This window comes from Neophocaena asiaeorientalis, unplaced genomic scaffold (genome assembly GCF_003031525.2).
Source record: "Neophocaena asiaeorientalis asiaeorientalis breed wild unplaced genomic scaffold, Neophocaena_asiaeorientalis_V1.1 scaffold196, whole genome shotgun sequence".
Classification (NCBI taxonomy): Eukaryota; Metazoa; Chordata; class Mammalia; order Artiodactyla; family Phocoenidae; genus Neophocaena; species Neophocaena asiaeorientalis.
In genome coordinates this window covers 2,163,778-2,184,278 of record NW_020173929.1, presented here as the reverse complement: position 1 = coordinate 2,184,278, position 20,501 = coordinate 2,163,778, and the positions used below count along the sequence as shown (strand labels likewise).

General features: G+C 48.5%; 1 protein-coding gene across 1 annotated transcript; it reads left to right on the top strand.

The window, feature by feature from the left end:
• The first annotated feature begins 11,275 nt into the window (after positions 1-11,275).
• CUNH11orf91 (chromosome unknown C11orf91 homolog) lies at positions 11,276-13,263 on the top strand. The gene is made up of 2 exons (XM_024752636.1): positions 11,276-11,773; positions 13,011-13,263. Exons 1-2 carry the CDS (start codon positions 11,278-11,280, stop codon positions 13,094-13,096), a joined length of 582 nt encoding a protein of 193 aa, XP_024608404.1. The 5' UTR covers positions 11,276-11,277; the 3' UTR covers positions 13,097-13,263.
• The last annotated feature ends 7,238 nt before the right edge of the window (positions 13,264-20,501 follow it).

The following is a 20,501-nucleotide window of genomic DNA, read 5'->3' as shown; positions in this document are numbered from 1 at the left end:
GAGAAGCCTGCACACCACAATGAAGAGTAGCCCCCACTCACCACGACTAGAGAAAGCCCGTGTGTGTGCAGCAATGAAGACCCAAAGCAGCCAAAAATAAATAAATAAAATAAATTTAAAGAAAAGAGGTGTGCACCACAATGGTCATTGCAGCTCTATTTACAAGAGCCAGGACATGGAAGCCACCTAGATGTCCATCATCAGATGGATGGATGGAGAAGATGTGGCACATATATACACAATGGAATATTACGCAGCCATAAAAAGAATCGAAATTGAGTTATTTCTAGTGAGGTGGATGGAACTAGAGTCTGTCGTACAGAGTGAAGTAAGTCAAAAAGAGAAAAACAAATACCATATGCTAACGCATATATATGGAAACTAAAAAAAAAAAAAGGTGGGTACTGATCAACCTAGTTGCAGGGCAGGAATAAAGAGTTAGACATAGAGAATGGAATTGTTGACATGGGGTGGGAGGGGGAAGCTGAGGCGAAGTGAAAGTAGCATCGACATACATACACTACCAAATGTAAATGGCTGGTGGGAAGCAGCAGCATAGCACAGGGAGATCGGCTCGGTGCTTTGGGATGACCTAGAGGGGTGGGATAGGGAGGGTGGGAGGGAGACGCAAGAGGGAGGGGATATGGGGACACGTGTATGCATATGGCTGATTTGCTTTGTTGTGCAACAGAAACTAACACGGTATTGTGAAGCAATTACACTCCAATAAAGAGCTATTAAAAAATAATAAAAATAAAATAGGGAGAAGGTGAAACAAATGTAATCACACGCACCCTTAAAAGTGGAAGAGGAGAGCAGAAGAGTCAGTCAGAGAGATTAAAAAAAAAAAACAAACAGGAGCTGGGCAGTTCCAGAAATCTCTTTCAAGATTCAGATGCCAGGGTGAGACTGTCTGACTGCTTTCTTGGGTCTCGTGCCCACTTTGGGGCCAGAGTACATTGAGAAGGGGGTAATTCTCTAAGGCAGAATCTGGGTGTTGCTACGTGGGGAGCTGGGGAGAGGGCTGCTGGGAGTCAATCAGCAAGGGCCATATAAATGGCCTTAAGCTTCGAGGTTTCTTTCTGCAGATAGTTGCTATGACTGATACTACAGACAAAGGGTTAGATGTCTGGACCCAGAGGCAATACTGTAAAGGCCAGATGAGTTGGAGAGTCAATAGTCTCGTGTTCAGTATTGGGTGGTGACAACGCCATTGGATCGTCTCTTTTGGGGGATGCGCTATAGATAGATGCAAGGTACACCCAGTGGGTAGATAAGCGGAACTCGTAGTATGTCCTGAAGGATACTGGCCCAGTGTCCAACATTGGGAAGTACTGAGCTTCGAGGTACAGATCTACTTTTGTGTCCTTGCAGTTGGCCCCATGACTTAACATCATGCAGTGTGTGTCCTGATAAAATAAGAACCTGCCAGCCCACATGTTTTGGACTTTGGGCCCCTTGAGAGTTTGAACCCTCATCAGGGCCAGATTGTTTATCTGCACATTGTAAGTCCCTCATCAATATTGAAAGTCTACTAGCTCACATTGGTCTTGCTGCTTCCAAACAGATCTTGACTGATGCTAACAGTTCCCTCTAAGGGATGCTGATGTGCTGAGAAGGTGCAGAGCTGACTGGAGGTTGTACTGACATGCCGAGCACTGAGATGAAGGGTGCTTTCTAGTGTGAGGTTCTATGCGGCGTGTTTCACATGTAGTTTTTTAAATTAATTTTTATTAGAGTATAGTTGATTTACAATGTTGTGTTAGTTCCTGCTGTACAGCAAAGCGAATCAGTTATACATATACATATATCCACTCTTTTAGATTCTTTGCCCTTATAGGTCATTACAGAGTATTTTTATCTGTACTGTCGTTATCTCACTTTGCTTAAGAGGAAAATTCATCTGGGGAACTTAGCTGAATTGCTCAAGGTCACCAAGTTAATATGTTGGTAAGTTTAGGATGTCCACTCAATTCCCCAGGTCAGCCACTCAGCTGCCCGAAATGTACTGCTCTAAATGTACTCCAGTCTGACTCTGGAAAGAAACCTGGAATGGGACCCTCGTGCCTTTGTGCTTTGAAGGAATCAATTCCTGCCTTTTCTTAGAAAGGAAAATATTAAGTACAGTTGTCTTTTACTGACAGTTAGATTACCCAATGGTGTGAGCTTTACATACCTAGTTAGACCTTTCCAGAAACAGGAGGTAATTTCAAAACACTGTGTTTGCCAGTCTGTTTCAAAAGGCCCACTGATTCTTGTAAATATTTTGTTTCAGGATAGTAGCTGTTAAGTGCATGGAGTTTGCCTTTGGGAACCTCAATTCGGATCCTGTCTCTTCCACTAATTGGCTATGTCTCTGGACAAGTTTTTGTTTATTTTATTTATTTATTTTTAGGATTTTTCTTTTCTTGATGTGTACCATCTTTAAAGTCTTTATTGAATTTGTTACAATACTGCTTCTGTTTTATGTTTTGGTTTTTTGGCCGCGAGGCATGTGGGATCTTAGCTCCCGGACCAGGGATCGAACCCACACCCCCTGCATTGGAAGGTGAAGTCTTAACCACTGGACTGCCAAGGAAGTCCCTGGACAAGTTTTCTGAACACCTCTGAGCTCTGGCTTCCTGCACCTACCTCAGAGAATTGTTGTGAGGCTTGAGGTCATGCATCTGTAGTGTCCAGCAGGTGGGAAGTGGACTATAATAAAAATGTAGGTTACCTGGAGCACAGGGTTGTTGAAGCTACAGGGGTCTCAGAATCTACAGGGAACCACAGTGTGTTTACTAACCTCTGGCTTTGACCAAAGTAGAAGCTGACCAGAGATGATCTTTAACATTTTCTTAGAGGATTATTCACCATAAACTGTTTATTTATCTAAATAAATGTAAAGCTTCCTATTCATAGGCACATGTTGTTTTGGAATAAAATAAATGACCACAGTACTTAACTTCCAGGTCAGTGTCTACAAGGATCCCTTGTAGGCAAGGATGTTCTTTTCCCACCTGGCAGCTGGGGAGTCCAGAGCCTCTGGGAGAGGGGGCGGGACAGCATGAACCCTACAGGGGGCGAGTGCACTGGCCTGGGAAACTCAAGACTCCGATTGTGGAGTAGGGAGCTTCCTTCCTGTGATCAGCTTCCCTGGGGGTGCTGCTTTTCCCACCCTTGCTATTATCAGCCATATGCAAGTTAGCCAACCCCAGCATGCTGATCCTGTATGTGAGCAGTGTTGGCTTACGGTGCTATGACCAGAACTGGAACTTAGCATTGTAATTTGTAAACTCTACTAGGGTAGACAAAATGGGACCGGCTCCAAATTTTTGAACAGGGAGCATAGTGGGTCACAACTTGAGGGCTTAACCGTGTGCCGGCACTAGTCTAGGCACTGTATTTATATGAGTTCATTTAAATTTTTTCAGTAACTATGCAATAGTATTGCCTATACCCAAACCCATCAGAGTGTTTACAAACTACAGTCCGTGCCCATTTCACTGAGTGGGACAGTGGGGCCCAGGTGACTCGCCCTTGGAGTCAGTAAGATTGCTTGAACTAGTTTGAGAAAGTTTCTGTTCTTTGCAACCAGACATCCCTGATGAAGACAACTACGAGTGAGAAGGGTTAACTGACAGTTGCTAACTAAACCCCTTCCTCCCTGAGCTATAGGCAGCAGTTAAGAGTACACTAAAAATTGGAATGGAAATAATGCGTATATTATGTGAATAAAGTAGCTTTGAGTTGTTTTTTTTTTTAGTTTAGGTTTACAGTAAAACCCCGCTGCAACAGACCTTTACTTAAAAGCCGTACATATGCAGCATAGTTGTAAAGAGTCCTTTTTATGCCTCTATCACTGGCTAGCTCTGAGGTCTTGAGCATACCACCTCACCACTCTGAGCCTCTGTATCGTCATCAGTTGTAACAGTGGTACCTACAGTAAAGGACATTTGATTTTTAGCCACTCGGCATCTCTCCTCCTCCCCTCTTGTAACAGAGCCATAATTACCTTTTGGGGAATTACTTTCACCCTTTAAGTGCAGTCTTGGTGGAACTGTTAATAAAGTTGGTCTAACCACTGGTCCCAACCACTGCGCCTCCTCTAGCCAAAAGACAGGCAGGTTCTCTCCGGGAATTTGAGTCTTGAATTATGCAAGGGTTGATAAAAATTTTTTGGTTGAAGCTGTGAGTCTCAGGAAAGGTACAAGTAACAGAAAACCCAATTTAGAGTAGTTTAATCAGATAGAGTCTGGTTTCCTTGCATAAACAACCTGGAGGTGGGCAGCCACTAGTATTGTTTTAGCTGCTCAGTGATGTCTGGGCTGGGATATTTGTACTATTTTTGGTCTTTCCCTCCTGATCACAAAGTGACTGCAGAAGTGCCAGCATTGCATCTGGGTTCTAGGCAGGCAAAGGAGATGAGGCGAAAGCTTCAGTTGTTTCTGTCCCTTTTATCAGGAAAGTGCAATCTTTCCCAGAAAGCTCCCAGGTACCTTCTTCATGTCTTCTGACTAGAACTGTGTCTCATGGCTACTCCTAGCTGCACGGGGGCTGGCACAGTTTCCAGCCTCTGTAGGGCAAGGCAGCAAGGGAAAAGGGTTAAAAACAGTCATTGAGAATAGCCAGCCAATAGCATCTACCACCCTATTGGCCACACTGAACAGGCTACTGATTCCTTCCTCCTACCTGGATCCCAAAAGCTGCCCTGGTCTCTGCACCTTCTAAACCTAATTCTTTTTTTTTTTTTTAATAAATTTATTTATTTATTTTTATATTTGGCTGTGTTGGGTCTTTATTGCTGTGCGCGGGCTTTCTCTAGTTGAGGTGAGCGGGGGCTACTCTTTGTTGCGGTGCGAGGGCTTCTCCTTGCGGTGGTTTCTCTTGTTGTGGAGCACGGGCTCTAGGTGCATGGGCTGTAGTAGTTGTGGCTTGTGGGCTCAGTAGTTGTGGCTTGCAAGCTCTAGAGCGCAGGCTCAGTAGTTGAGGCGCCCAGGCTTAGTTGCTCCGGGACATGTGGAATCTTCCCGGAACAGGGCTTGAACCCATGTCCCCTGCACTGGCAGGCAGATTCCCAACCACTGCACCACCAGGGAAGCCCTAAACCTAATTCTTAAGCTTTTAATTCCATGAGCTGTCTCACAGACCTCTGTGTAAATCCTCAGTATCAACCTCTGTTGCTTGTGAACAGAAAATTCTGACAGACCTACCCCTGTAAGTGTTACTGTCAGGATACATGAAAACACAGTAAGTGGACAATAAGTGTTAGTGACAATTATTTCATCCAAGCTTGCATAGCTGGTTCATGCTGGTTGATGGGACTTAGACTCAGCTCTTATCTTCCAAACCCCTGTACTCTCCATGCCAGGGAATCTACCTCCCAGGCTTCAGTTTATTAAAAACTGTACTTACTCTGAAAATGCAGAGCAACCCATCCACCAAGAGAAACAAGAATAAGGGCTGGGCTGCATTTTTTAGAAACTTTCTTGAAATCGTGGATGCTGGGAAGGGAGGTGGGAATGCCTGCTCCCTACCCACACCCAGGTTCAGACCAACACAATGGTTACTTCAAATGAGTAATAAAGAAAAGATTGTTCCATGCTTCCCAGAATAGCTGGGCCCTGGAACTGTGGCACAAACAACTTCCAGTTAGAGCCAGCCCCCTGCCAGGAAGAGGACGGGAAGCCAGAGGGCAGGAAGGTGGCCTTGCCTGCGGGCTGAGAGAACAGTTGGGAGGCTGTAGCAGGGAGTGGTGAAGAGACTGAGCACTGGAGCCAGCCTGCCTGTGTGGAACACTAGCTCTGACGCTAACCGACCACAGGACCTCAGGTAAGTTACTTAACCTTGTGTGCCTCAGTTTCCTCATCTGGAAAATGGGGATAACAACACCTACTTCTAGGGGTTGTTAGAAAGACAAAATTAGTGAAGACAAGTACCTGGCACGCAGTAGCCTCTCTTTATGTGTTTACTACTATAGGGACAGAGTAAAGGGACAAAGTAGGTGATTAAATAGTTCATCCCAAAGGGGATCTTAAATAGAGAACAGTATGGAAGACCCCTGTAAGTTCACGATCACTCAAGAATGCAGGCTTGCTTAGTGACAAAACCAAGCAGGCTTGCCTAGCAACAAAACCACACAGACTTGCTTGGCAAAAAAACCATACCACAGAAGCATGAGACATGCCCCCAAACAATAAAAGAATTGTGGAATGAGTCCTACATCACACCCATTGAAGTCAGCAAGTTAATGGTCCTTGAGAAGGGGATTTTTCTGCTTGTACTAAGAGCAGAAATATAGGAGAAAGGTGACATTATACTGAAACCTGAGATGATTTACCATATCTTACTATATGTTACCACCTTTTTGCTCACTTCCACAGCACCATGACAGTTCTGTGTTGACTATGTAGGGACAAGAAACCCCGCCCCCCCCCCCCCCGCCCTGCTGTGGAGGAGCAGCTAATGATGGAAGCTTGATGTCTACTCAAGAATGAGGAAGAAAGTGTTCTTCTCCCCGTCTCCACTCTTCCTTTGATTATAAAACTGTAGCCCACTAAGTTCTCAGGGTGTCACTCCCTTGCCTGCCAGCTTGTATTTCTCACAAGCATCCTTTACTAATAAACTCTTTCCTTACCTGTCACTCTGCCTCTCGCTGAATTCTGTGCCAAGACAGGAGAACCTATGCTCTACTAAGTCCCGAAACGCATTCTGCGGTTTCACTACCACTGTCTTCAGCAGGACAACAGGGAATCAGCTTCTAGGGTGTAGGGCTTTTCAATCTGGAGTGGGTTTGATTTTCGAGGAGGGATCCCCTGCTCCATTTTTCTCATCAATTTACCAGGACCTAATGGTGAATTAAGAAAGCCATGTGTAACTGAATACTAATCATAGTCACACCTCACTGAGCACCCGTGATGTGTCCCAGGTACTGCTTATACATATTTTCATCAAATACATCAACCTTGTGATGTAGATATTATCTTCATCTTATAGGTCAGAAAATGGAGGATCAGGGAGGTGGCATGACTTTCGCAGAGTCACAAGGGGTCCTGATTCAGACACGACTCTTGTCTCAGTCGGTTCAGGCTGCTATAACAAAAATACCATAGACTGGGTGGCTTAAACAACAAACATTTATTTCTCATAGTTCTGGAGGCTGGGAAGTCCAAGATCACAGCTCCAGTGTATTTGGTGTCTGGTGAGACCCCACTTCCTGGTTCATAGGTGGCTGTCTCCTGTGCCCTCATGTGGTGGAAGGGGCAAGGGAGCTCTCTTTTCTAAGGTCACTCATCCCATTCAGGAGGGCTCTTTCTTCATGCCCTAACCACTTCCTAATACCCTCCCACTGGGAGTTAGGAGTTCAGCATATGAATTTGGGTGGGACACAAATATTCTCTTCATAAAAAACTCTGTTGTATTCCAAGCCACAAACACTGCATGTCCCTAAAAGCCACCCGGGGCCAAGGCAGGCATGGCAAATCATGACACACCCCTCAAGAGGCGGAGACCCTAGTGAAGATGTGACGGCCAGCAGTGTGTCTAGATGCAGAGTTAGAGTGATGGAGGGGAAGGGGACTCCCAGGGGAGGCTTTCTGTACCATCTCCAGCAGTCCCATGACGGAGAGAACCAGGTGAACAGCACCCCAGGTACTCCCAGGACCTTCTGGAGAGGGCTGTGGCAATGGAAAATTACAAACCCCAACTGCAGCGAGGCAGCCTGGGTTAAATAGAAAATTTAAATCGGAGTGTTGGGAGGAACTTATATCCCGCAGTGTCATGATTCTTAAGAGTGACCCTCCTGGCCCCTCTTCTCCAGAGAGTGGAGGAAGGACTGCCCTGCTTAGTGAGTTTGGAGAAAGGACCAGGTCAGTTCTTGGCCAGCTCTTCACTGTGCCGGTAAAGGCCCTTTCCCTGCACACGAGGCCTGTGGTTTTCCCAGAGGGCCTTGCGCTGCGTGGGTGAGCTCACCTGAGAGGTGCAGTATCAGTAAGCCCGCCTGGCTGCCAGACCAATCACAGCATCCTCCAGCTGACCTTTATCAGCAAAAAAGGACTCTTGTGTGTCTTTCTCAGTTGGTTCCAAATGCAGGCAGGGGGCAGGGGTGTTAGGAATTGTATCCCTCAAGTCCCAACAGGTTGGCACTTCATGGAGATTTTGGGGAAGAGGCAGGTGATACAAGAGCTTTAGACCCCAGGGAGAGAAAAGTTCTGTTTAAAATGGATGCAAGCCTGCTCATCTTTTCATTAGCAACTTGAATTTCCCGGACCTTTGTTTGCAGAAATAATCGGTAGGGTTCTGCCTTAACTACCATGGTTTGTTATGACCCCATATGGACTTCACCTCCAAACTGGGGTTTATCTCAGTGTTTGTTCATTGTGGCACCTGAGTTTTCTTGTAGTGTGGTTGTTAGAGGAAACAACCTTTTTAACCCATTGTCTCATACAACTGTGTTATAAGCAAGACATCCAGTATCAAATCTGTTTAGATTATCTTGGGGTTAAGAAAAAACATCTGGAAGCCTTTTCTCTTTGAATGGATAAATACAAGTAAAAACATGTGATTATATCACATCATTAAAAAAACATAATGCAGGCTTCCCTGGTGGCGCAGTAGTTAAGAATCCGTGTGCCAGTGCAGGGGACACGGGTTCGAGCCCTGATCCGGGAAGATCCCACATGCCGCGGAGCAACCCGTGCACCACAACTACTGAGCCCGTGCTCTAGAGCTCATGCTCCACGACAAGAGAAGCCACCGCAATGAGAAGCCTGCACACCGCAACAAAGAGCAGCCCCCCCCCCCGCTCACTGCAACTAGAAAGCCCGTGCGCAGCAACAGAGACCCAACGCAGCCAAAAATAAATTAATTAAAAATAATAGTTTAATAATATTATTTAATCATATTATTTTATTATTTAATAATATTAGTAGTAGTAAATAATATAGTTTAATAAAAATAAACTATAAAAAACATAATGCAAAATCTCTTTCCATTCTAAGGATCTTCAATAGGTAATAAGTGCTAACATTTACTGAGTAGGTATTACGGCCAGGTACTTAGATTGTCTCATTTAATCTTGCCAATCCAAGCAATTAGGTACCATTACTAGTCCCATTATATAGATGAAAAACAGGTTCAGAAAGGTTCAACCTACACAGCCAAATACATAGTGGATCCAGGGCTCAGTCCCAGGTCTGAGTCCCAAACCCTGGTTCTTACCACTACTATGGTTCCTACTACTGTAGGAATGGGAAAAAAAACTTTTCCTCGACTTCCTTAGGTTCAGTAGCTGGGTCATGAGAATTAAAGTAGCAAAAGACAGATTAACAGGAGAAAAGATTTATTATGTATGCATATGTGGGCCTTACAGAAAAGTAATGAAAACCCAAAGAAGTGTTTAGGCTTGAGAGCTCAGAAACCATTTCAACAAAGGGTGTTAAATTGTGAACAAATGATAAGACAAAGGGAAAGGGCTTTGGATTTCTAGGCCTTTTAATTTCTAGGTAAATAGTGGGAAGGTAAGTATATGGGGGAAACTTATGGAAGATAAGGGTTGTTTGGTAAGGTCTGTTATTCAGGCTCAAGTTAGTGCCATCTCCAGTAATAAGAGTCATCTCTTCCTCCTGGCACGGGAGAGAGAGTTGGGGACACCTTCACTAAGGGAAATTTATTTTCTTTACAAAGGAAATTTTGTTACTTTTACAAAGGGAATTTTATGGCCTGCTTTTAGGCCATAAAAGGAGAGGAGGAAGTTCCTCCTGTGTCTGCTTTTTTCAATTGCCAACTTAAAATAATTCTTATGCCAAAGTGGCATATTTGAGGGCGGTATATTGTGATCCCCTTCAGTTCCCACAACACATAAGACTGTTTTAAAAGTGTCCAAATATTTACTGAGTCCTATTATATGCTCAGCATTATAGGATCCTTGGGCTGGACCCTTGCCCTCAGGGAGCTTACAGGTAAGTGTGGGGAGGAAAATCTTCTCAGCTTCAGACAAGCCCCTCAGTGGGGGTTGCTGCTCCTTACATTTGGACAGAGTTTCTAAGTTTACAAGTGCTTCACACACACTATTCTGTCTTCCATCTGATTATCACAAACAACCCTATGAGGCAGCCTGGTTCTCTTATTTTTATTTTACAGAAATCCATCTTAGAAGTCAAGCAACTTGTCCATCTTGGATATCTGACTCTCTGCTTTGCTGCCACACACACACACACACACACACACACACAGCATTTGCTAGTGGAGCTGGTACTGACTCAGATCTTGACTGTCCAACAGTCTAAACTGGCCCCCACCCATCTTTGTTCATTTACATCAATATCATTAGGCAGACGTTTTCAAGGAAATTTACTCACCCTCAGTCTATGATTAGTACAGGCTACTCATCTATATGAGCTGGGCATGTCCCTTGGACAGTATGTCCAAGACACCGTAAAGAATAGCTGAGCTGTTCGAGGGCCATTCTGCAGGATTTCCTTTTGGTGGTTCGTTTACTGCCTGTTAGCTCCTGATAATGAATGTTCGGAAGAGAACTAAACTACATTTCATTGAAGACACCTAGTTCAGATCTATTCCAAATCCATACCAGGGTCCCTTTCTTCCAGAATCGTCCACAACATGGGGAAATTTGGTAGAAACATGGGTTGGCTCTAACAGCCATTCCCATCTACCCTCTTCTTCCGTTGTAAAGGAGGAAAAGTCAGACACTCCTGTCCCTAAACTTCTTTGCAATGAGGAGTGGTAAGGGAAGTCTGCTGGGGCAGGGGGCAAGTTTCTAGGAATTTTTTTTCTCCCTATAGAAGGAGAGGAAGACTGAAGAAAGTTTTCTCTAGGAGTTCTGACCAGCTCCCAGCTTCCTACTTTTGCATGAAGTTATGGCGGGATGCGAGAGCAGGCGCCAGGGGTGCAATAGCTCGGTTGTGAGGCTTGCGGAATTTAGGGGCGGTAGGAGGGGTCGTGGGGCGGGATCTGGAGGACCCGGACCTGTGGTCGAGGATGTTGGCGGAGCGCCCGGAGGGGACGGGCCGCACGTCAGGGCGTACGTGCGGGATTTCCCTTTCCATCTATTCCGCTGGCCTTTCTCACTCTAGGGGCGCGTCGGTGGGCGGGGTCATATTCTGGGGCGTGGCCAGCGGGGCTTTAGAATCTCGATTGTTTGGGGCGGGGCCGGGCGAAAGGGTGGGGGCCGCTCTCCCTCGGGGCGTGGCCTGTGGAACCTCAGAACCAGGGTGACTCGGGGCCAGGGCTCGCGTCTCCCGGCACGGGGTTCCTCCCACTCACCCTCCCGTTCAAAAGATGCCGAAGGGGCGGCGCGGCAGCCAGAGCCCCACGAGGAGCCAGCGGCCGGCCCCGCCCCTCTACTTCCCGTCCCTCTATGACCGCGGCATCTCCTCGTCCCCGCTCAGCGACTTCAACATCTGGAAGAAGCTCTTCGTGCCGCTGAAGGCGGGAGGGGCGCCGGCGGGAGGGGCGGCTGGGAGCCAGCCTCTGCCCCAGGCGCTCCCGGCCCCAGCGCCCCTGCCGCCACCGCCGCCTGGCCTGGGTTCCCCCAGTGAGCGCCCCTGTCCCCCGCCCTGGCCCTCCGGCCTGGCCTCCATCCCCTACGAGCCTCTGCGCTTCTTCTACTCGCCACAGCCGGGGCCCGAGGTGGCTGTCTCGCCCCTGGCCCCCGGCCCCACGACCCCCCGGCTAGCCTCTGCCTCCCATCCCGAGGAGTTGTGCGAGCTGGAGATCCGGATTAAGGAGCTGGAGCTGCTCACCATCACTGGGGACGGCTTCGACTCCCAGCGCTGTGTGTAACCTCGGCCGAGCCCACCCTTAGCCTGCCTCTGCTCCCTCCTTGGCTCCATGCCCCCTGAGCCCCTCACCCTCAGTGTGGCCTTGGGCTCAGACTCCAGCTTCCAGGAATCCCTGATCCCAAACCGATCCCCTCAGAACCCAGACACTCCATCCTGGATTTCAACCGATTCCTTTGCCCACCATAAATCTGGACTTCACGGCCCCTTTTGCCCCAAATTCCAACCTCCCTCCGTCCTGAGCCCTTTTGTTAGTCTGGACTCTGAGCCTCTAAACCTGGAACTCTGTCCGTCACAACCCCCAAATTGAACTTTAAGCCTCCTGCACAGTGATACCAACACCCTGGAGTTTCACACACCACCACCACCACCCCCACCCGGGACACACAGCCCCTGTCTCTAGAGACCTGACTTTTAGTGTTTATCTTAAACTGGGGTCCTCAATGGGAGGAGGGGGAAGTAGGTGAGGGTCAGTTGATCTGTAGGGGGAGGTGTAAGACCCAGAAGGCCCAAGGATGTTCACTGAGGAGCTTTGGGATCCTCAATTTCTCAGTGCTGGAAGGTAGCCTCCTGTGACCCCTGGCCGCCCTTTCACCAGGGTCCTTGTCTCTGCCGTCTGGTCTAAGGTCTGAAGTCTTGGGCAGACCAGAGCAGACCAGCTGTGCTGATGTGGGCAGGATTCCTCTACTGCGCAGACTGAGTCCTTGATGTTAGAGAGTAAATTTGTTAAACCCAATTCTACTCCCAGAAGGACCAAGTTGCACTGTAGAATATTCTACTCCCAGAAGGACCAAACAGCCATAGGCTGTTCCACAGATTTTGTTTTTCCCAACACCTTGTCTGGCTAAGGCTAGCCCCTGACCACTGGAAAAGGGTAGATGGTTGTAGAAACACCATCCCCATTATTGTGAAATAACAGACATGTTTAGGTCCATATGGCCATAGGAATGGTCCCCAATTCATCAGGCACCCTGTAATGTCTCCTTCCTCACATCCTCGGGAAGAAAACTCCAGGAATACTTGGGCTTTTCTGAGTCCTGGATTTCTCAACCACCTATTCTCCACTTTGACGTGTTTTGGCTGTTAGGGTTTTTTCCCCCTCACGCACCTTGGGTCATAATGGGTTTGGGGCTCATGTAGGGAGCACACAATTGCTTCCCAGAAGCTTGCTTTGGAAGTGTTAGAAAAAGCCCTTATGTCTCCTACAGCTAAGTTTGTTTTGCTCTCCTGCAGATAAATTCTTGAAGGCGCTGAAAGATGAAAAGTTACGAGGCCTGAAGACGAGGCAGCCTGGAAAGAAGTCGGCCTCTCTCTCCTGAGGAGCTGCCCACCAGAGCCTAAGCAGCGGCCTCCTTAGGTGTTAGTGCTTAGATAATGTGCCCCGTTTGTTGTCATTTCAAAGATCGTTATTTTTTGTTCTGTATTTACTGCTGTTCTCGTTGATGCCAGCACATACTCTACATACAGTGCCCACTTGAGTGGTAAAGCTCATGGTCTCTCTCCTGTCTGTGCTGCTGCTGGGGAAGCACTCTCATGGGGGCTGGAAGCTGCTGCCCAGCTGGCATTCAAGGGAGGAGGGGATCCCCAACACTGCCAAGTCGTTGTGGGGGGACTGGGAAAAGCCAAGGGCAACATATATTTGGATCTGTTGCTGTGACCCTGCTCGGAAAGGATCTTTGAGGACTGGAACAAGGGCTTAGTTTGTTTCAAACAGCTTTAGTCCTTGGAAATGTTTTTAGTTTTTAAATGGTTTTTGGAGCACAAAACTCTTCGATAATCTGATCAAAGACACGGTCATTCCTAGAAATTCATGTAGTCAAGAAATATTTGAGTGCATATTATGTGCTAGGCGCCCTCCTAGGCTCTTGGGGCTGGGGGATGCAGACAATAAATATAAGTATACCATAATATGGTCTCAGAAGATGACAGGCTAAGGTCAAAATAAAAAGAGTAGGGATGAGGATGGTCCTGAAGGTAGGAGGAAAGCAGGGTTTCTTGAAGAGGCAACATCTAAACAAGGTTTGACAAAGGTTAAGGGCGACAGCCAGGTGACAACCTGGGGGCGTGTTTCAGGGTGAAGGGCAGGTGCGAAGGCTGAAGGTGGGATGTTTGAGGGTCAGCAGAGAGCCCAGCTGGCTGGAGCAGGAGTGGGGGGAGAGTGGTAGGGACGAGTACAGAGAGGGTCCATTCGAGCGGGACCTTACAAACCATAGTAAGGACTTGGGGTTTTACTCCGAGTGGGATGGGAAGTAGTTAAGAGTGTTTTCAGCTGACGAGTAACAGGATCTGACTTGCTCTATGTTGAGAACAGGGTAAGGAGGGACGCAGAGAAAGCAGGAGGCTGTGGGAATTAATAATCCAGCTAAGCAAGAAGCGATGGTACAGCATTTCTGCCCTTTCCCCCTTGCTGGGTCCCCCTATGGGGCACCCGCTGCAGCCGCCGTCCCTCTGCCAGGTGCTGCCTCTATGGCCAGGAGGAGCAACAGCTCAGCGCAGGAGTATGCAAAGGGTAACGTAGTTGATAGAAAAAAATCTTCCATAAAATGTAACGTTTTGGTGCTTGGCATCTAGACTCCCTTGTGCCCTCACCGTGCCAGCAGCACAGTAGAACATAGGCAAAGAATCCATCAAGTTTGGAGAATTAATAGGAGTAAGCAGTGAGCCGGGTATTTTAGAAGACAGGTTAAGAAGGGGTGTAGCGGGGGGAAGCCGTCGGCTCTGACAAATAATGCTGCTCGGCCAAGTGAGAGGAGCCTGAACATTCGCTTTTGGATTCAGCAACTTGGATTTAGCACCGGCGATCTTGCCCAGAGCAGTTTTGGTTGAGCGATGGGGGTTAACACCTGAGTGGAGTAGTTTGGGGGAGAGAACGGGAACAGATGAGCTAGAGACAGCAGGTGTAGATGACTTTTTATGGAGCTTAGCTTCAAGGAAAGCTGAGATCTGAGCAGGAGCCGGCAGGGTAAGCGGGGTTGACAAAATGGTTTTTTAAGAAGGAATAAATGACCAGACGTTTGTGGTCTGATGGAGAATGACCCAGTAGAGAAAAACTGACGAGGTAGAAGAGGCTCCTTTGACGCACAGCAAGCCAAATGCTGACACGCCAAGGTTTGCAGCGAAGAGAGGGCTGATTTGCGAGGCAGCCAGATGAGAAGCTGTGCGAACAAGCCGCAGGTCAGGTATGGTCCGCGCCCTAAGGCAAGGGGCTGGGGTATTTATGGGGTAGTGAATAAAGACTCAGGGTGGCCGGAGGCGTGGGGAGCATGGGGAGGTGGTTGGAGAAAGGTGCGGTAATTGTCCTTCTGCTCGGCTGTAACTCGGCTACAGGCCTCTGCGTGTTCTGAGGGTGGAGGTTTTAGCCCTCTGATGTCAAAAAGTCACTGAGCGGGGGCTTCCCTGGTGGCGCAGTGGTTGAGAGTCCGCCTGCCGATGCAGGGGACACGGGTTCGTGCCCCGGTCCGGGAAGATCCCACATGCCGCGGAGCTGCTGGGCCCGTGAGCCATGGCCGCTGAGCCTGCGCGTCCGGAGCCTGTGCTCCGCAACGGGAGAGGCCACAACAGTGAGAGGCTCGCGTACCGCAAAAAAAAAAAAAGTCACTGAGCGGACACTGGCAAAGGCCCAGTTAGAGGGTCAGGGGTCCTATCCAGTCTTAACCCACTCAGATCAAATTAGACACAGCTGATTCCAAGTTTCTGGACAAAAACTCAGGCAAAAATCTTACTGTTTAGGCTTTGTGCTGCTTGGAGGACATGCAAGTCTTTAAACGACCTTGATTAGTGAAGGCAGGTGAAATGGATTTAACCCACGGTTTCAGAGAGATGAGGAATTGCTGGAATGGTATCCGTGAGTGAACCAGTGGGGTTGGGTCTAGTTTACAGTGGAGGGATTGGCTTTAGATGGAAGCAGAGATGGTTTATCTGTAATAGCAGGAGGCCGTATCTGCGGTGTAAGGGTGCAGACGCTGATAGATGGGTAGATGGGGTGGTGGGAGCCCTGGGTGTTACATACACTTGCCCCTAAGTTTGTGCAGCGACCTCTAGCTTGAGGATGCAAATGTGCACGCCTGTGAGGCCCAGCAGGACACCCTGGGTGTGGTGCCGGGAGCCAGGGGGAGGCTGGCAAGCCCCAGAGCTCCTGCCTGACGGCGGGGTCAGTTCCAGCCACTGCCGCCCAGCCAGGAGTGTGGGCCCAGTGTCTGGCAAAAGCTCTTGGGTTGTAAATCTTAGCAATGAATTCCAGTGTTTCCAAAACCCAATGCGGGACATATAAAGGCTGGACGGCCCCCCAGAGTTTGCAACCTCTGTTCTACCCATGGGAGTCTGTCCACCCTGGGCATTCCAGGCCCTATCTCCCCTCTCCAGGAAGAAGCCAGATTCCCATTGCCCCAGGCTGGTTGTTACAAGAGAGGCTCCCTTGTTCTAGAAAACTGCAGGCTGGCAAGTGCAGTGAGGGGAGCTAGAGACTCTTAATGAGAATAAATGAGAATAAACTAGGCATCAAGAAAACCCAGCGCAGAGCTCAGGTGGAGACAGGGCTGTCCAGTGGGACCCTGTTTCCCAGTCCCTCTCCAGAGGCCCAATAGCCCCCGCCCCCATCCCTCCAGGCTCGAAAATTGGCCACCAGTTAAGTGCATACTGGGCACAGAGGGAGGCAGTTGACGTGAACAATCTAATTCTCACTAGCACCTTGTGAAATAGGAGCCGCTCTTGGCATGTTTTACAGATGAGGGAACAGGGGCTCTGAAAGGTGAAGTAGCTTACACCCACCCCCCTCCGCCACCCCTGCTGTTCCTGGGCACTGAGCTAGGGAATGGCAGAGCCAGGACTGGAACTCAGGCCTGTCAAGGATCACCCAGGCTGTCCCGCGGCATGGGGTACAGGTACAGGGGAAGCCCTAGTGAGCTATCAGAAGGAAACATTAGGCTCAATACTGGCAAGACATAGTTTTGGGGTCGGCTGAGTTGTTTCCCACAATTTCCCAAGTGAGAATGGGGTTGACGGTATTATGGTGTCACAGCCAAGGTCCTAGGAATGCCCACACCCAGCCCTGTCACCTATCCCTTCATCCCATGGCTTTGGTCACAGGTCCTGCTATCAGGATGGTGAGCGAGGCAGGTCCTGTGATTGTCAGCCCCTCCAGAATGAAATGGAATGGAAGAGGCTGTTCCCCAAAGAGAAGGTTGCTTGGCAGATGAAAACAGGATTGGGTCCCAGTTGAGCGAACACCCTATGCGGAGGAATAATAGAGTGCTGGAGCCAGCTTGAACAGCTCATGAGAGCCAGTGATTAAATTTTCAGGAATTTTGTAAGCTGGTTGTTAAATACAGCCACTGTTAAAAATTAAACTATATCAACTTACAATTAAACTATATTTAAAACTAAGGTAATAAATATTCAAAATTCAGCACTCCCTAATTATTTTGCTACATTTTACAATTACCTACACTCGAAGTTATTTATGGCTCTTGGGTCTGTAGAGCAGAAATACTATAGAACGATGTGCTAATATTACATTCCTTCCTAATAATGCCACTTGATGTCTTGAAACTGGCCACAATGAGAGTATTTACACTATGGAAACTGGCAAATGTACAAATCAGGGTTGTTCCTGTCCTCTCCACCCTTCCCAACCTCCATAAAGACTTGGTTGTCAAACATTTACCGGTACACCACCAGATAAACAGGAAAAAAATGTATAGCTGAGCTAAAGGGAAAGCTGCTTTGGAGCATTCAAAGTTGGGCTGAAGGTATGATTGGAGCTCCCTGCTGCCTCCAGCTTGATTGCCCACTTAGTTACCAACATGGAAGAGCTAGAAAAGAAGAACCTGGTCATGCCTGCTCACAAAGGCAGGCTTTACCTTGTAACAGGCGCTCAGGGAGCACAGGTGCACTGACTTTTAAGATGGAGTAAGCTCGGCCACTGGTGATGCAGGGCCCAGGGAATGTCCTGGACTCCGACCAATCAGATTAGCAACTTGTACTCTCAGGACATCAGGGTAGAGGGCGCGCAGAGGGAACAGCCTGTGGGTGAGGGACTGAAGTACATCCTCTCCAATGGTAACTGGTTTGAGCAAGATGGAGCAGGAAACCTGATAGAGTGTGAAACCGACTGTTTAGATCATGACTGCTTCATCAAAGGATCTGTCAGTCCTGAGGGAAGTAGAGTTCAAGTGTGATGGGAAAACCTGCCACTCCCTCAGCCAAGTAACCTGTGCCCCACTCTATGGCCAAAGGGGTCAGGCCGGATCCAGCGCCCGCGGGGGCCTGGCTTCTCGGAGCAGGAGTAGAAGAGATGTAATCACCGCTTTAAAGACTTCCCTCTCGCTGGAGATGAAGGCCGTGTTGGTACGTCATGCACACTGGCCTTTTCCTTTCAACGGCATCTAGATTCCGTCCCCAACCAGATATGTTGGGACGTTATATCTGGGATGTTACTTAGCCTCTCTGAGCCTGTCTCCTCATCTGGGAAATGGAGACATTGCTCTCATGGGATGGTTGGGTGGGGACAACAAACAAGGTGATAGATGGGGAACTGCCCCCAGCTGGGAGTCATCATTACTGTTTCCCACCCAGTTTAGGACTCAGCCCTCACTGCTGAGCTACTAGTACAGGGAGTGGTGGTGGCCTCGGGGTTTGAGCTGGAGGTTGGCCTGACCAGCAGGGAGGGAGAAACGTTGAATTTGCAGGGCCCTAGAGCTCCACCCACAAAAAGTAGCAAGTGGGTGAGCGTGGCTGGAAGGCAGTTTGGGGAAGAGGGTGGTTCTTTTCTAGAGAGGGCCAGCCACATTTCTCCCAGGCAGCATCACATCTGCCACATCAGGTGAGGTCAAGGGCTTGGCCCCTCTGGAGGTGGTGCCCCAAAGGGAGAGCTTTGGCCATCGCCCAGGCCTTCTATCCCGTCCATAGCAGAACATCAGCACATCCAAGAAGCCATCTGTGTGGCGACTGGAGGGAAAGTGACTGGAGAGGAATCGGAAGATGCATCAGTGACGCACAGCTGGAGATTCACGTATTCTAGGGGATTTTCTGGTTGAGAGGAAAGAGGCCACTCAAACTAGTTTACTTAAATAACAAGAGCAGATGCCAGTAGGCTTGTTTGGTTACAAACAGTAGAAACTTACTCAAGAGAAATAAACAAAGGAGGCATCCAGGCCTTCAGGAGGAAAGGAATGAGGTGCCGCCACTGGACACACAGCTCCAACCACATTCCTCGGAGAGCAAATGTGATCGGCTCGTCCGGGCTGCATGTCCATCTCTGTCCATGTTGGGGAGGGGTGGCCAGGGTCCTGTGATCGCAGCCCCACCAGAAGCCCTTGGAGCTGGGGAGCATCTGCAGACACACCACATCACAAGCCTCACGCCAATTGGCACCAGGGCTTGGAAGCCACCAGGAGCCCAGGCAGTTGCCCTCCTAACTCCTTCTCACTCCACACACCTGTGCACCTCCTGCCTTTCTGGTCAGCTTCCTCCTAGAGAGTCACTCGGGTTCCCCATTCACAGGAACCTTTCCTAGTTCCAGTTCCTAAGAGCAGAATGGGAGCGGCTTGCCAGCTGGCTTTGAGCTTAGGTCACAAGTCAGGTGCCAGGAGAGACAGAGCAGCAAAGGTCCTATAATCAGCGGATGATTCTACAGGAGGCTGAGGGAGGATTCCTCCAGAGGAATGTTAGCTATTCCATCTATCCATTCCCAAACTCCCCCAAGATTATTAATCTCTGCAGAGTTTATCTGAATGCAGTGCACATAAACTAAGCCTGCATGCCTTTACTGATTTGTCATTCATTTATTCATCCAATGGCTCTGTCAGTGAAGCAGGTTCTTCACTTCTCTGAGCCCTTTTCCTCATGGAAAATGTGCATGATAATTGGTGTTGCGAATTAACTGAGATAATGTGTGTGAACTGCTCAGCTTACCACCTGACACACAGCTAATGCTCACCTTCCTAGGGTTTGCCAGGCAAATTTGCATCAAGGCTTCTGGTCATTAACACAAAGTCCTTGTTCCTCTCATGTGGGGCGGGGGGAATCCACTAGGTGACAGCATGGATTTAGACTTGGGATGAAACAGCCCCCATCCCCTCACATCCAGGGCTGATATTTACAGGCTTGTTCTTTATTATCTAGAAGAAAATGCCATTTGGAAATCTTTAGGGAGGAGGAGACACTGTGGCCATTGCAGGCATTCATTGCAAAAATAAACACGGGTGCAACATCAGGCCCTTCTCAGAAGCTGCAGGTGGCCACCTGCTGGGAGCCACGTTTTACTTGCACAGGGAAAATATTTTTCCAGGACCAGTTTCAAGGTGAAAAACCCAGTTCACATGAATAAAAGAAGCTGGACTGAACTCATTAATACTTATTATCTGCACTGGTCTGCTCTGGCTGCTATCACAAAGTACCATAGACGGGGTGGCTTGAACAACAGATGTTTATTTCTCACAGTTCTGGAGGCTTGGCAGTCCAAGATCAAGGTGCTGGCCAGTTCAGTTCCTGGTGAGGGCTCTCTTCCTGGCTTGCAGTTGGCCACCTTCTTGCTGTGTTCTCACATGGCAGAGAGAGAGAGAGAGCTCTGGTGTGTCTCCCTCTTCTTATAAGGACATTCATACCACCATGAAGGCCCTACCTTCATGACCTCATGTAAACCTAATTAACTCCGGAGGCTCCATCTCCAAATACCAACACACTGGGGATTAAGGCTTCAACGTATGTATGTGGGGCGAGGAGGGG

Bases quoted from the DNA above. Each gene is read 5' to 3' on its own strand.
- CUNH11orf91 (XM_024752636.1), top strand. From the start codon at position 11,278: ATGCCGAAGGGGCGGCGCGGCAGCCAGAGCCCCACGAGGAGCCAGCGG. The intron at 11,774-13,010 runs GTGTGTAACCTC...GCTCTCCTGCAG, and splicing joins CGGCTTCGACTCCCAGCGCT to ATAAATTCTTGAAGGCGCTG.